Below are 13,834 nucleotides of genomic sequence, written 5' to 3' on the forward strand. Positions count from 1 at the left end.
TTTACCTGGCCCATGACATAAAAACTCTGTCTTTAGACCAGTTTTAAAGTTCCAATTTTCGCAGTAAGTAAGTGAAGCCAAGTTTGCAACGTACGGCCTGTATTTTCCTTAACACGTGCACGGCTGCAAAAGTTATAATTAGAGCCCGCAAAAGTCAATAAAGTTAAAAGTTTTGAAGGACCTCGTCTGTCAACGAATCAAAGAATAAAGTTGTTTTCAGCACCTAGGGGACTGTTTCTATGAAGTTTATAGGTCAAAATAAGGTCAAAATTTACAATAAAGTTAAAATGTTTTAAGCAAGTCAAAATTTGTCAAATTATGGCTTTTGACAAAGTTTTTGCGTTTCTTGGGAGTAATTTTTGTAAAAATCGTCGTGGAAGCATTGTGGAACTACGACACCATATTAACCCATAAAAGCAGGAAATATTACAATGCTCACTTGTATCAGCAGTAAGTTTTATCGCAAATTGTCCATTTTTTCATTTATTGTTACGTATTTAAATAATGCTTATAAAACACTTCTTCTTCATAAACGTGGTCTTTTCGAAGATCAACAGTTTGGATTTTAGGAATAGCCTACTGACATTCTGTAATACAAAAATGCCTAAGCAAGCTATCTATCAAATCGACGCACTTTTTATAAATCAAAAAAAAAAAAAATCGACGCACTTTTTATAATCCATAAAACACCTTGACTTTTCGACAAAATGTTACGTTTGGGTCTAAAATCGACAAAATATTATATTTGGGTAACTGGCATCAATTCGAAAAAGAACTGTGGCCTCTACAGACAAGCAATTTCGTTAGGTTAAGATAAAGTCAAAATTTGGTAAAAATAAAGTAAAAAAAAATTGTTTTTGGTTAAAATAAAAATGGCCCTAGTTATAACCAACGGTCGCAGGTTGTGCAACTCTGTTTAAATCAGTGCTTCGCAATCGGTGTGCCACGAAGCCATGCCAGGTGTGCCGCGACGTTACCGGAGGTGTTAAGGCCACTTTTTAATATTCAGTCAATTAACACGAAAATGGTACATCAACATAAGCATTTTGACATTATGCAATAATCCAGATGTAACTTTCCGTACTTTTCTTATTTACGTTTACACACTGGAAGTCAAATTTGAAAACTGTAGAAACTAACTCAACTCTAGGAAAAAAGACTACACAGCAATAGTTTTCGAACTTCGCACCAAAATGTAAAGAAAGATTATCCAGACAATCCAAAAACCCTAAATTGTGATTGCTAGAGTAGCCTATTGTTGGCTTTTTGTGATTATTTAAATTAATTTTAAATAAATCTTAAAATAAAGTTCAACGACATGAATGCAGTAACAGACACCCTTTTTATTACTTTCATGTAGACTTAAAAAATGTTTACAGACAACACAGCAGCAATTTATTTAGGTTGGCAATTCCACGAGTTAAAATAGTTTGTTAGTGTAAGAATAAAATTGTATTCGTACGTTATAAAACTATTACTTTGGGCTTGCTTTTCATAACTTACCATGGTTGCGCTGTAATTTCCATCTTAATTGCAGTTTCGCAAAATTGTTTTGGAGTTTAATGTAATTTACCACAAAACGTTGTTACAATTATTTTGCCAATTGATGTTTTAACATGTTATACTCAAGAGCTGCGACTCAGCCTTAACTGTATTGCGAAATACTTGATGTTTGCTGTACTTGTATGGTTCATAACTGTCCTATAGCATCGACTGGATTAATCATTTAACAAGTATACGATGATTTATGTATATAGCTATTGATAAGCGGAAAATACGAAAGAACGCTCTTCGAGCATGCGTCAAACGAATGATTTTGCAAATTAGGTGGCGTGTCAGCGAGTAAGCCAGGGCAGAAACTTTGCCGCGAGACATAAACTGTCCTATGTGCAACCATTTTATGTTTGCCGCAACTTCTAATCTCTAAAGTTGTATGTATACTTTGTAGCAAATTTGTTTTAATCTGTTAGTATTCTATACTGAAAACCATGAAAGTAATCCTAGCAGGAATGCCAAAAACAGGCACAAAAAGCATGTGCGCGGCTTTGAACCTGCTAGGGTACAAGACCTACGACTGGATGGAGAACTTTTGGTGGTTGGGCGACGACTGGGCCAGAATTATGCGGGACGGAGCGAAAACAAAAGACCTCAAGAGAATGTACAGTGACGTGGATGCGGTTACCGACACCCCGTGTAATTACTATTGGGAGGAGCTCCTAACTGCCTTTCCAGATGCAAAGGTAGATTTTAACAGTTTCCGCTTTTTTAAACGTTCAATTCCTTTTCTTTCCTATGGTTATTTTTTAAACAAGTATTTTTTGTCGCACTCTGAACCTTCTACAGCAACATTATTTTAAGTTTTGTTGCACATATGTTTCCACTTGAAACAATTGTGGAGGCTTCCCAACCATTTGTTCAGACTATGAAATAACATAGGACAGGGGTCGGCAACCTTTTTTGCACTGCGGACCGGGTTTAAAACTAAAATTTTGTCGCGGTCCGGCCTTAAAAAACAACAAATGTTCAGTGAAAGAAATTTATTACAACATTTCTTTCAATGGGAACTTTGAACTTGTTTTGTGGCAGCGAGATGCTCCTACCAGGAGTTATTGAACTTAATGAAACCCGCAATGTGTCCCTCACGTCTAGTCTGTTTCACGGTTTCGTCTTTGTTGCTGCCATCACAGAAAAACCAGACTCGCATAAGTACGAAGTCGGAAATGGCAGCAAGGTTTTTAAGGCTTTTATTGCAAGGTCGGGGTATTCTGGCAAGACCTTCATCCAAAACATTGGTAAAGTTGTTGCATGAAAAGTGCATTTCAGGCAACCATCATTTGCAATGTCCAGCACTTGGTCCTCTTGTCGCACAGTTCAAGTCGATTCACCAGTTTCGAAAATAGTGGATTACGGATCCATTTATTTGCAGTCCCAGAGTCTTTAGCGTTGGGAAGATAGCGTTTGAACTTTTCTAATATAACCCGCAAGTGACTGCTTGCAAGGTCAGATAACGCTTGATCAGGTTCGTTTTCTTTCAATGTCTCTGCTAAGGTTTGAAACATGTAAAAAAACCCTTTGTTAACACGTTTCACCAATAATTTAAGTTTGTCCCTAAATGCAGCCACTTTATCTGCCAACTTGAATACTGTTGTCATTTTGCCTTGAAGTGAAAGATTTAGTTCATTTAGCAGATTAAATATTTCGCACAAGTAGGCAAGTTTTAGAACCCATTTTTCATCTATAAATTTGTTACCAATATCGGAATGTTTCTCTAATATAAATCTTTGCAGTGGTTCACGCAATTTAAACACTCTGTTTAATGATTTTCCCGTGAGAGCCACCTTACTTCCGTATGCAAAATAAGGCATTTGTGTGGAGCATCCATGACCTCACACAGATGCTCAAACAGCCGGGTGTTAAGAGCATGTGCTTTGATGAGGTTGATCATTTTAACTACATCATCAAATACGCCATGAAGCTCAGGTGATAACTTTCGGCTAGCCAGCATTTCTCTGTGAATACGACAATGAGTCGCCTCGCACTCTGGTGCGACCTCCTTTATCCGAACTGTCAAACCAGACATACCACCAATCATGGCTGCAGCCCCATCCGTGGATACACCTACACAAAAATACCAGTTCAGTTTGCTGCGAAATAATCATTCAGGGATTTAAATAGTTCGGAGGCCGTTGTGTTTTTTGGCAATAACAGTACACATAAAAGTCCTCATGAATATCCTCTTCATAAAGATAACGAACAAATACTAGCAACACAGCTTTGTTTTCAATATCTGTGGACTCATCACACTGAATCGCAAACCATGGTGACTTTACAATTCTCTCTAATAATTGAGTTTCAATGTCTTCTGCTATATCCTTAATTCGTCTCGCAACAGTGCGAGCCGAAAGAGGAACCTGCGCTATCTTTTCAGCTGCTGAGTTTCCTAAAACCTCACGGCAAATATCAATACACGCAGGTAGAAGCAATTTTTCTCCAATTGTAAATGGTTTATTAGTCTTTGCGATGCGATGAGATACCAAATACGATGCTCGTGGTCAGGGCCGGATTAACCAATAGGCTAATAAGGCTATAGCCTTAGGTCCCGGAAAAATTCGGCCCTTAATTTTTTTTAAGGTTAAATTTTTGTAGAGATCGAATAATGCAATCTTAAATTTATATAGGCCTACATTGTAATACGCTATAAGCAGTATTCCCTCCAAGGTGCGTAACTGCGCAACAGCCTCACCAGGCAAATTGCGCAGTAATTTGCCTTTTGCTCCACCTTACTTTATTCTGAAATTAAAACGAAAATATCTTCACTTTTTTGCCACAACAGTTTGAGCATTTCGTATTGTCCATTTTGTTGTTGATGTTTCTAGCTAAAAGCAAGTAAGCAAATCAAATCCGCATTGACGATTGTAAAGTAATACATGTTTTACGGTAAATTACTTTGTCTAATCGGTTTTCATCACCCAAGCGGTGTATGTTTTGTTTATCATAAGTAGAATTAAATGTCTACACAGGAAAACCAAGCTTAAAGGAAAAATATAAGTTTAGAAGAAAGCACAGCGCAGCAGTAAAGTGTTTGATAATAATTCGGGATCACGAAACCGAAATGCATTTTTGGAGACGTTTATTTTTATTACCACAGTCACAATTTTATGTGATTTCTATACGGATGCAGCTGTTGGGTCGACGGCCCTTACAAATTGTCAAAATCATCCTAACAAATGCAAATGAGACGATTCTTGATTGTGTGCTAAAGGCATCTCATATCCTGTCTTGCTAAATTGGACATTTTTTTAATTTAAACCAAATAATCGGACATTTTGTCGCGCGACCGCTTTGTTGCCATATCCTTGAACGTATTTAAACTCGATTGCAGTTGCGCATACATATTTCTGGAGAGTATTAGTTTCATTACGTCACGTCATCTTTAAAACTTTCACGGCTCGTCCCCATACAAAAAAAACATTGATCTGCCTCGGGCCCCTGTAAACTCAGGCTTCAAGTATTTGTGTACCGGTACGCTACAAAAAATATTGTTGCAGTACAAAATTTTCTTAAGGGGACACTGACTATGAGTCTATATGATACTGAGCCGGGCAAAACGGACGCCTTAAGAAATAAATTCTAATTTTCAAACTTAACAAAATGTTTTTTGATAAGTAGGGTTCTCACAAGCTGCGTCACAACGTGACGTCATAATTCCATAAATGGTAAACATGGGGCGCCTTTTAGGTTGAAAATATTTTACCAAAGACAAGAAAACCAAAAAGGAAGTAATGCGTTAATATATAAGTTACGTGGTTATCAATAGGCCGTACATAAACAGCCTTTTATTTCCCTTATGCTATATCAACTTATAAGTAGGCCAATTAAAACAAATATCAAACTATCTTTTTTTACAACAGATCTTGTTAACATTAATATTTTTTATCATTGTTTGGTCTTCCTGCAAAACTAATCCAAACATAAAATAATAATATATTTAGTATTTTTTTCAGTTCCTAAATGTCTTACTGAAAATCTAATAAAAAACAAACGGTAAAGTTTCAAGTTGAGTTACACAAGTGATAACGGACTCAGGGGTCCGTTTTGCCCCAACATTCAGCGCATGAAAGCCTAAGTTCTTTAATTACTCGAAACTTAATAGGTCCAACTGTTTCCGATTAATAAACAGGCCCTTAACTACAATATTTAGCCAAAAATGTGCTTTCCCATATCAACATTCTCCAAATATATTTTACCCCTTCCTGGTTTGTGCCAAATCGAATCTGCCTAATTTTTTGCCACACACGTTTTTTCAGACGACAGTTACAGTTCAGTAAACAAATACTGACGCTCGCAATTTTGTTAACGAGAAACGTGAGGGGTCCATTTTTGCCCGCTTTTCCCTAGTTGCATTTAAAACATGTTTTTAGTGTATGTATGACGTATGTATGTTTATTGCTTTTTGTAACTTGCAATTGTACAATTGTTCTTCCGGCAAACTTTTATTAATTTGCCAACGTTTCGACCACCTATTTGGGCAATCTTCTTCAGGGCAATATATTGTACCTTGAAACTTAGGCCCTTCTCTAGTAATCAGCCTTAGGCCTACAGTACCCTTAATCCGGCCCTGCTCGTAGTACGTTTGGATTCGTTGATAAAACAGTCTTCAATAACCGCTTTTCTCCTTCGTAACCACGTTTTCGTCTTTCAAAAAACTCCAAAGGTTTATCTTTTAATTCGGGATGTTTACTATTCAAGTGCCGAAGTAGTTTTGAAGGCTTCATTGCATCGTTTGATAACTTGATGTTACAAATTAGACAGAGCGGACTAGGTGCTTCTGAATCACACGTTGAAACAAATCCGTACATTAAGTACGACTGATTGTATTGGCGATGAAATGAAGTTTTCCTCTTTTTTTTAGGTAATTGGCCATTTTCGTTCCTAAGGTCAGATTCTTCAGATGGTGTTGACCCTCTATTTCCAAAAAAACTTAGCATAGATGTTTGTTTTGAACTCATTTTTCTTAGACTAACTTCAACTTCAAATGTTTTGAAACTTTTTAAATCTGTATTATATTACCAGTTATGCTTTCGCAGTGACAGTTCCCACACGATATTTTATTTCACATGCAGCCCGCTTTTAAAAATATTTGAAAACACCTGTCTTCAACCAAAACTTTATCAGGCATATATACGGTTTGAGAAGCAACGCTCTGTGGTGAAAAACACACAAAACTACTAAAAAACTGCCTAAACATGTAAATCGTACTAACAAAACTAACATTAACCTGATACGGTTTGACAAACAAGGCTCTATGTAGAGAATAGACACACACTTATTAAAGACAAACTGCTTAAAACATCTAAATATCACTAAAAAAATAACAATAACCATGCAATAGATTTGTGATTAAAATATGTTTGTTCTAATAAGACAATAGTTACGTCATACAAAATCCTAAAATAATAGCATTTTGTTGTGGAACTTTGTTTTATAAAGATTGTTTGAATGATTTTATTCTTTAGGACTTTAGTGTGAGAATGCGTGAACATAAAACACATGATATTTTGTCCATTTTTCGATATTGTATACTTACTAGGAGTTAGATTTTACGATAAAAAAAATTCATTTTGGATGTTGTGAACGTGCTATGTAACTAATATAGCCACAGCAGATTAGTTTTGTTTGAATTATATTAGTGTTTGACACTAATTGTGATTTTTACCTTTCCAATCAACCATGGAGTATATTCAAACGAAAGTTGATATGTTTTGAATGTAAAAATACAAATTGTTTTTGACTTGTATCTTGCTTTTTTTCGGCTTTTTACGTACGTTTTGGGTTTAATTATTATTTTTTGGCAACCCTGCTGCGGACCGGTAACGAACTCCTCGCGGACAGGCGGTTGCCGACCACATAGGAGACAAACTTTAAGGACCGCCAATATTTTAAAAGAGTTGAAAAAAGACTTTCAGTTGATTTTCCTATTGGATTCCCAGCGCCAAACTCTCATAGTGCTTTGGGAATCAAAAGCATAAAAAAAGCTTAAAATAATGACGATGGCATATAGTAATTATCCTATGGTTTTGTTAGTTCTATTGAAAGAAAATGCGAATGCTAAAAACTGTTCAAGGTATGGTTATAAACCCATTTTAAAATGTCTAAAACACGCGTTTCTTGTTTACAGGTAATTCTCACTGTACGCGATGAAGAATTGCTGTTTCGAAGTCGGCTGAAGCAGAACGAAGGTTATGACAGTGACCTCATCTTCAGATTGATGTTGTGTCTAACCTATTCTGGGTGGAAGCTGTCGTCGTATATGTTTTATGAATGTAAGTTGGGAAATCAAATATAAAATTCGTGTTTTTTAACTGACTCAACTACCAGGAACCAGTGTTGTAAACAAGTCGTTTTGAAATGACTTAAGTCCCAGTCAAGTCATTCGTAAAATAACTTAATTCCAAGTCAAGTCTTTTTGAATAAATAACAAGTCAAGTCCCAGTCAAGTCATAATTAGAGCAAGTCAACTTCAAGTCCAACCATTGTCAAAAAAATAAAACTTTAAATTATGAAAACCGGCAAACTTCTTCGATTATTATGAGCAACTCAAGTAAAAACCAACATAAAAGCAACATATTACAAGCAAATTGTTTTTTGTGCAACGATCGGGATAAATAACGCAATTTTATAAATGATTGCTTAATTAAAACAATTTATTTTAACCAAAGTCATTTGTCCAAATGACTTAAGTCAAGTCAAGTCATTTGCCCAAAAGACTTAAGTCAAGTCAAGTCATGTAAAAACAGTGACTTAAGTGCACTTAAGTCAAGTCATGAGTAACTATACCCTTGAAACCCATAAAACGTCATGTAAATAAATTATTGGCATTGTTCTTGGGAGCTGTTTCAAAAAATAAATTAGGCTAAAAGTGAATACCACTAATGTCAGGTTTTATTTTCCGAATGTTATTAAAAGCCCTTTGTTCGCTAATCGGTTATTGCAAGGTATGCAATTTACAGGACTTTAACCGGCATCCGAAATTTTCGAAAGTCAATACCAAACCGTAAAATGAGAAGATAATTTTTGGCACGTTCGGCACGTTTCATCAGAAATCGTTCCTTTTTCTGCCTAGGATATTTTCTGATGGTTTTACTGGCCAGTTTACAAAACCAAACAAATCGCAATTGTATGTATAGATTACGGATTCCAAACATTTTTACATTCTCATACCACATGGACGCTCTGAACTGCCACGCGTACAACTTCTTTCAGAACAGCTAATTTGCTCGAATCGTATACTTTTTTATGTATTTAACTTACAACTAGCCGTTTCAACGCTATTTGTAGATAGGCTATAACACGTTAGATGTTATCTATCAAGAGCAATCATTTGACATAATTAACGCCCACTGACCCACAGCGTTGAACGACTTTTCAAAGCAACTGTGCTCCTTGTTGACAATTGACTTGACCTGTATTTTGAAGATCGTTATGTAACGAAACAACGGGAATAGTAGTGCTTCGGATTTTTTTTTTGCAAACAAAACCAAATAAACAAATTATAACGTTGTGAAACCAGGGTTTTGTGAAAAAAACGGAAACTCCTCACGTACCACCTGAAAACCCGTCGCGTACCACTAGTGGTTCGCGTACCACAGGTTGGGAACCCCTGGTATACATATATGATTTTTATTTGGAACAATCAATGAAAAAAATGAAAATTGACGATATCAAATTGTTTTGCAATATTTGACGTTCCCAGGAGACAGCGAAAGACCCTACGGCACATCGAGTCAGCTGTCTCCTGAATAAAATATAGTCGGAAAAAAGTTGTTTTGTATTGAAGGGTCTTGTATCCGTCAGTGCCATAAACACATTGAAAAGCCCTAAAGTAAACGAACCTCTTATGATTAAACACTTAGCCTTGCTTTAATATAAAACTTTGTATAGATCAGGTTTAAAATTTTATTCTGTTTAGCGGTGATTATAAATATAACTGCTTCCTCTGCTTGACTGGGCCGTGAGCATAATATGCCTATAAAATGTTTTTATTTTTAAGTTAAATTCCTCGGCAGTCGGCGTTCCAATTGGCCCTGGTCGAAATTTAATCAGTACGATTACGAAGACTTGAAACAGATTTACAGAAAACACAACTCCGATGTAATTCAGGTGAGCGATTTTCACTCCTTTTAAGTTAATAAAACGCATTGATAGAATTTTTTCAAAAAAGAGCTTTTTCTAACGGAAACGACAAATAATAATAATGGTAAGACGTCAGCGTACGACGTATTTTGCTTGGCAAGAACTTAAACTGTAAAGTTGCTGCACCAGGTGACACACAGGTGTACGAAATGGTTTGGTTTAGCAAACGTAACATACACAAATACAGTACTAGTAATCTGTGATCATTTTAAGTCGTACATTAAAACGACACTGATGTCCACAAGGTGTCTTCGGAGAGGCTTACCGAAAGATCTTTTGTCGGTTTGGTTCAGTTTACAAAAATATGGCCAATAAATAAAAACATTTCCCGTGCTTTTATTTACCGAAAAAGGATATAGCGCAGTCGTTTTCAACCTTGTTGCTGGAGTGGAACCCTATGGAAACATTTCACTGGCTTGAGGAACCCGAGTGCAATAATTCCACTGGTTCGAGGAACCCAGTGTAATAAACACACCCCAACTAGCTACACAATTTAGGAATTGCGGAACCCCTGGCCTGTACTAGCGGAACCCTTAGGTTTCGCGGAACCCTGGTTGATAACCACTGGTACCGGTATAGGGTTTTAACAAAAGGCGCTAAATTGTATTTTAAGGTGCAAAAACGTTTCTTTTTACCAGAAATGCCCGAAAGATAAGCTTCTGGTGTTCGATGTCAAGCAAGGTTGGGAACCTCTCTGTGAGTTTCTGGGGGTCGACGCTCCTCAAGAGGAATTCCCGCGAAAAAATATCGGGGCAAGCCTGCTTTGCGACCAACGGAACGAAAACAAGATAATGCAACGAATGCTGAAGGAACTTTACATTTCCTGTTTTTGTCTGACTGGCCTGGTGGCCTTTGTGTTGTACAAGGTGTTCACCGGAATCGGTTCGTTTTAAGTGTAGGTGGAATTATATGGTGCTCATTGCTTGGATTCGTGTTTAGCTACAATCATTCACAGTACGACGTTCATTTCATTTAATTCACCAGTATATATGAATGCACGTAGTAGTCTTATTGCACGTAGACAGGGGCGCCCGCAGAAAACTTTACAAAATATATGAATATATTGGCAAATATGAATATGGCCTATATACACAATACCTGATATTAATATGTATACATTGTAGGCGATTATTATGTCAGTACAAATTTATATACAAATCGATTTTATTCCATTAGTAACTTAGTAAAACTGAGTTACTGAATGTGAATTAATATAATTCAGAAGCAGAAATATGTTATTAAATTTATTAATTCACTTTAGACAAAGTTTATTTGGATTAGATAATGAGAAAAATTGAGACATTGTTTATTTAATAGTAATTGTAGTCTTCTGGTGTCACTTCCATTTTTGTCAATAACTGTTTCTATAATTTTTTTCTATTCGTGTTGAATTTGTCACGATGCACGCTCACCATACATAAGCCAGAGAGTTGATCGTCTGACATAGTTTATCTTTTAGCCTTGACTCTTCAGATGTAGACGAGTTTTTATAGTCGCGGGCCAAAACCAAACTCAGAAAGGTCTCTGTGGGACATGTTGACAAAGGTGCTGTGTCCACATCAAATTCGCATTCCCCGGACCAAATCATTCTCAAGCATAGGTTAAACAAAATGTAGGATTCAATCGAGCTGGAAATTGCTTAACAGTGACCGGTTTGCGACGGCACTCGCTTACCTTCCTCAAAAAGATATCTCCCAGCACCTGCCTGATAATATCCATTTACATTTTTTTACTCACCACACACAAAAAATAAACTAGTCCTAGCAACCTCACCACCAGAAAAATATTTCTTAACACCCGCTGGAAAAATAATTCGCCTTATTTATGTTAAAAAAAATGCTTGACAGCATTAGGCCTACCAACCAAAAATGAAAAGTAAAAAGTAGCCTATTACTTGTTTTGGGAAAGAATTGCTAAATTGCTAACTCAAGAGTTTTTACATTCTTTTATTTTTTTTGTAAATCACAAATTAAAAAATCCGGGACAAATTGGTTAACTGGGCGGGATACCGGGACAAGGCCTTAAATCCGGGACTGTCTCGGCTAAACCGGCGTTAGATTCAGAATGGACCATAAAAAATGGAGCTCAAAAGTTTCTTACAAGTATAGTATTTGGGCGTCAATAGTGTCAGATTGTCACTGCACATTGCTTTTTGCTTTGATGCGGCAAAAATCAAAACAATTTTAAAGTGAATATTTTAACTGTAAATTTATTCTAATAAATTTATTTTGCATAGTATTTACCAAACTAACGTATATGGGAATAAACCCCCTGATACACCATCTCTTTCGTGCTTAAGCCATAAGTTAGGGCGTGAAAAAATCGGCCCATATCTGTTTTTTGCTTGCAAAAACAGGTTAAGGACATCATGAAACATACAACGTATATATAACCACAAACCAAAGTAATTTTTTATAAAATTAACCCTAGCAAATAACGCTATTTACAACCACTCACTGAAGCTTACCCATGACAAATAGGAAATATACCCCATGACAAATATACAACAACAACAAACCAGTAATAAGTATTAGCCTCCAACTGCTAATTAGAATTTGTTGAAAATTGTAATAGAATGCTTTTACAAAATAACTAAAAATTATGTTTTGTTACTTGGAACAGCTTAACATTCGAACCTTTTATTACACATATGCTAGTAAACTTGCTAGGCAATTAAGATTTTTCAGGATAAACTAAACACGCAAAAAAAATGATTTTATTGCAAAGTTTTGTTTAATTGCGTAACAACTGTTAATTTCAACAAAAAAGTAAATGTCGTCATATATATAAGCGTATGGTTCGAATGACTACAATAAAAACTAAAAGTAAAGATGGCATTTTTGTGTGTTTAAAGCATGAAGTTGTGCCCTGGGGCAGATGTAGGATTTTTGTTGGGGGGACATGAAATTGTATTCTTAGAGGACATAAAATGTTACGTCACCAAGTTGCGCCATAACGTAACATTTTCGGAAGACAGTTTCTTTTATTTAGATTTGGAGGTGTTACTTTTAGGACAAAGGCTGCAGTGCAAACCTGTTATCTATTCTCACAAAGCAATCAAATTCTTTGTATTGTTTAAGTTTCGAAAATTTAACTTCGGTTGGTGCGGTTAGACGTACGACGCCTTAGATTGCGAACAAGTTGGTCAAAAATACATAACTAAAACTTAAACCAAAATTGAAACAAAAATAGATTTACATAGTTTAAATAAGCAAAAAAGTGCATTTGGAAAGGGGTATGACCACTACCCCTTTGAGATCTTTCCATAGTTCTAACTACTCTCTTAACTCTAGCTTAACTTTGCATTCAGTTGGACAGTTTATGAGGTACAACACCGTTTTATCGATCGGGGGCAATTGGCTTAAACCACAGCGAACGTGAAACTTCTGCAAGATTTTCACGAAGAAAATAAAAGTCTCAGCTCTGGCCAAACTTTCGCCGAGACAGGAGCGAGGTAGCATAAGGTGGAATATTTTCCAACAACGAAATGTTGGTATTACCCCTCCTCCTTTGAGTAGATGTGTGCATATTAATCCTTTTTCGAGTTAAGAAAATGGGTGGAATACATACTGCTGAGACAAAGCGGGACTCGGGACCCGACGAAATCGGTAAATTGACTGAAGTCGGACTCGCGAGTCGGACCCTAGTTTTTTGTTTTAACCGGAGTCTGACTCGGGTTGTTTTTACTAAATCCGCAGCCCTGCTGGCAGAGCACGAAACCTAAATAACTGTTAGATTTTACAGTTATTGTCAACGTAACTGTTTTACTCAAAAGCTACTTAGTCCTCAATATTACATTAAAATCGACACAAAAGCTTGTTCCTAACTTCAGATATCAACCGCTTTTACAATGGTGCGGCATATCAACCCAACAAAACACGAACTTTTGTTCCTTTTGGAATAACGAGTCCGTTCACTTTTATAATTTCAGTCGAAAAATGAGGTATGGCCAACGGTGAGATGGTTTTAATCCTCATGACTTCCTGGATGAAAGCGCAAGTCAGTGGCATACAAACTCGGTTGGCCGAGCTAGGTATTCCAGAAGCTCCTAAAATAAAAACAGAAAATAATGAGACCAGTGCTACCGATTACTTGTAAAAAATTGTTGATAATTTTTGTAATTTTAAGTTCGTTGTAACCA

The 13,834-nt window shown here is 36.3% G+C and overlaps 1 protein-coding gene across 1 annotated transcript; it reads left to right on the forward strand.

Annotated features, from left to right (window-relative positions):
• The first annotated feature begins 1,988 nt into the window (after nt 1–1,988).
• LOC146133427 (uncharacterized) lies at nt 1,989–10,586 on the forward strand. The gene is made up of 4 exons (XM_083397742.1): nt 1,989–2,240; nt 7,679–7,823; nt 9,551–9,660; nt 10,332–10,586. The coding sequence occupies exons 1-4, from the start codon at nt 1,989–1,991 to the stop codon at nt 10,584–10,586; spliced, it is 762 nt and encodes a 253-aa protein (XP_083253868.1).
• The last annotated feature ends 3,248 nt before the right edge of the window (nt 10,587–13,834 follow it).

The sequence above is a fragment of the Ascidiella aspersa genome, chromosome 9, assembly GCF_963924565.1.
Source record: "Ascidiella aspersa chromosome 9, kaAscAspe10.2, whole genome shotgun sequence".
Taxonomy (NCBI): Eukaryota; Metazoa; Chordata; class Ascidiacea; order Phlebobranchia; family Ascidiidae; genus Ascidiella; species Ascidiella aspersa.

Bases quoted from the DNA above. Each gene is read 5' to 3' on its own strand.
- LOC146133427 (XM_083397742.1), top strand. From the start codon at position 1,989: ATGAAAGTAATCCTAGCAGGAATGCCAAAAACAGGCACAAAAAGCATG. The intron at 2,241-7,678 runs GTAGATTTTAAC...TCTTGTTTACAG, and splicing joins CTGCCTTTCCAGATGCAAAG to GTAATTCTCACTGTACGCGA. The intron at 7,824-9,550 runs GTAAGTTGGGAA...TTTATTTTTAAG, and splicing joins GTCGTATATGTTTTATGAAT to TTAAATTCCTCGGCAGTCGG.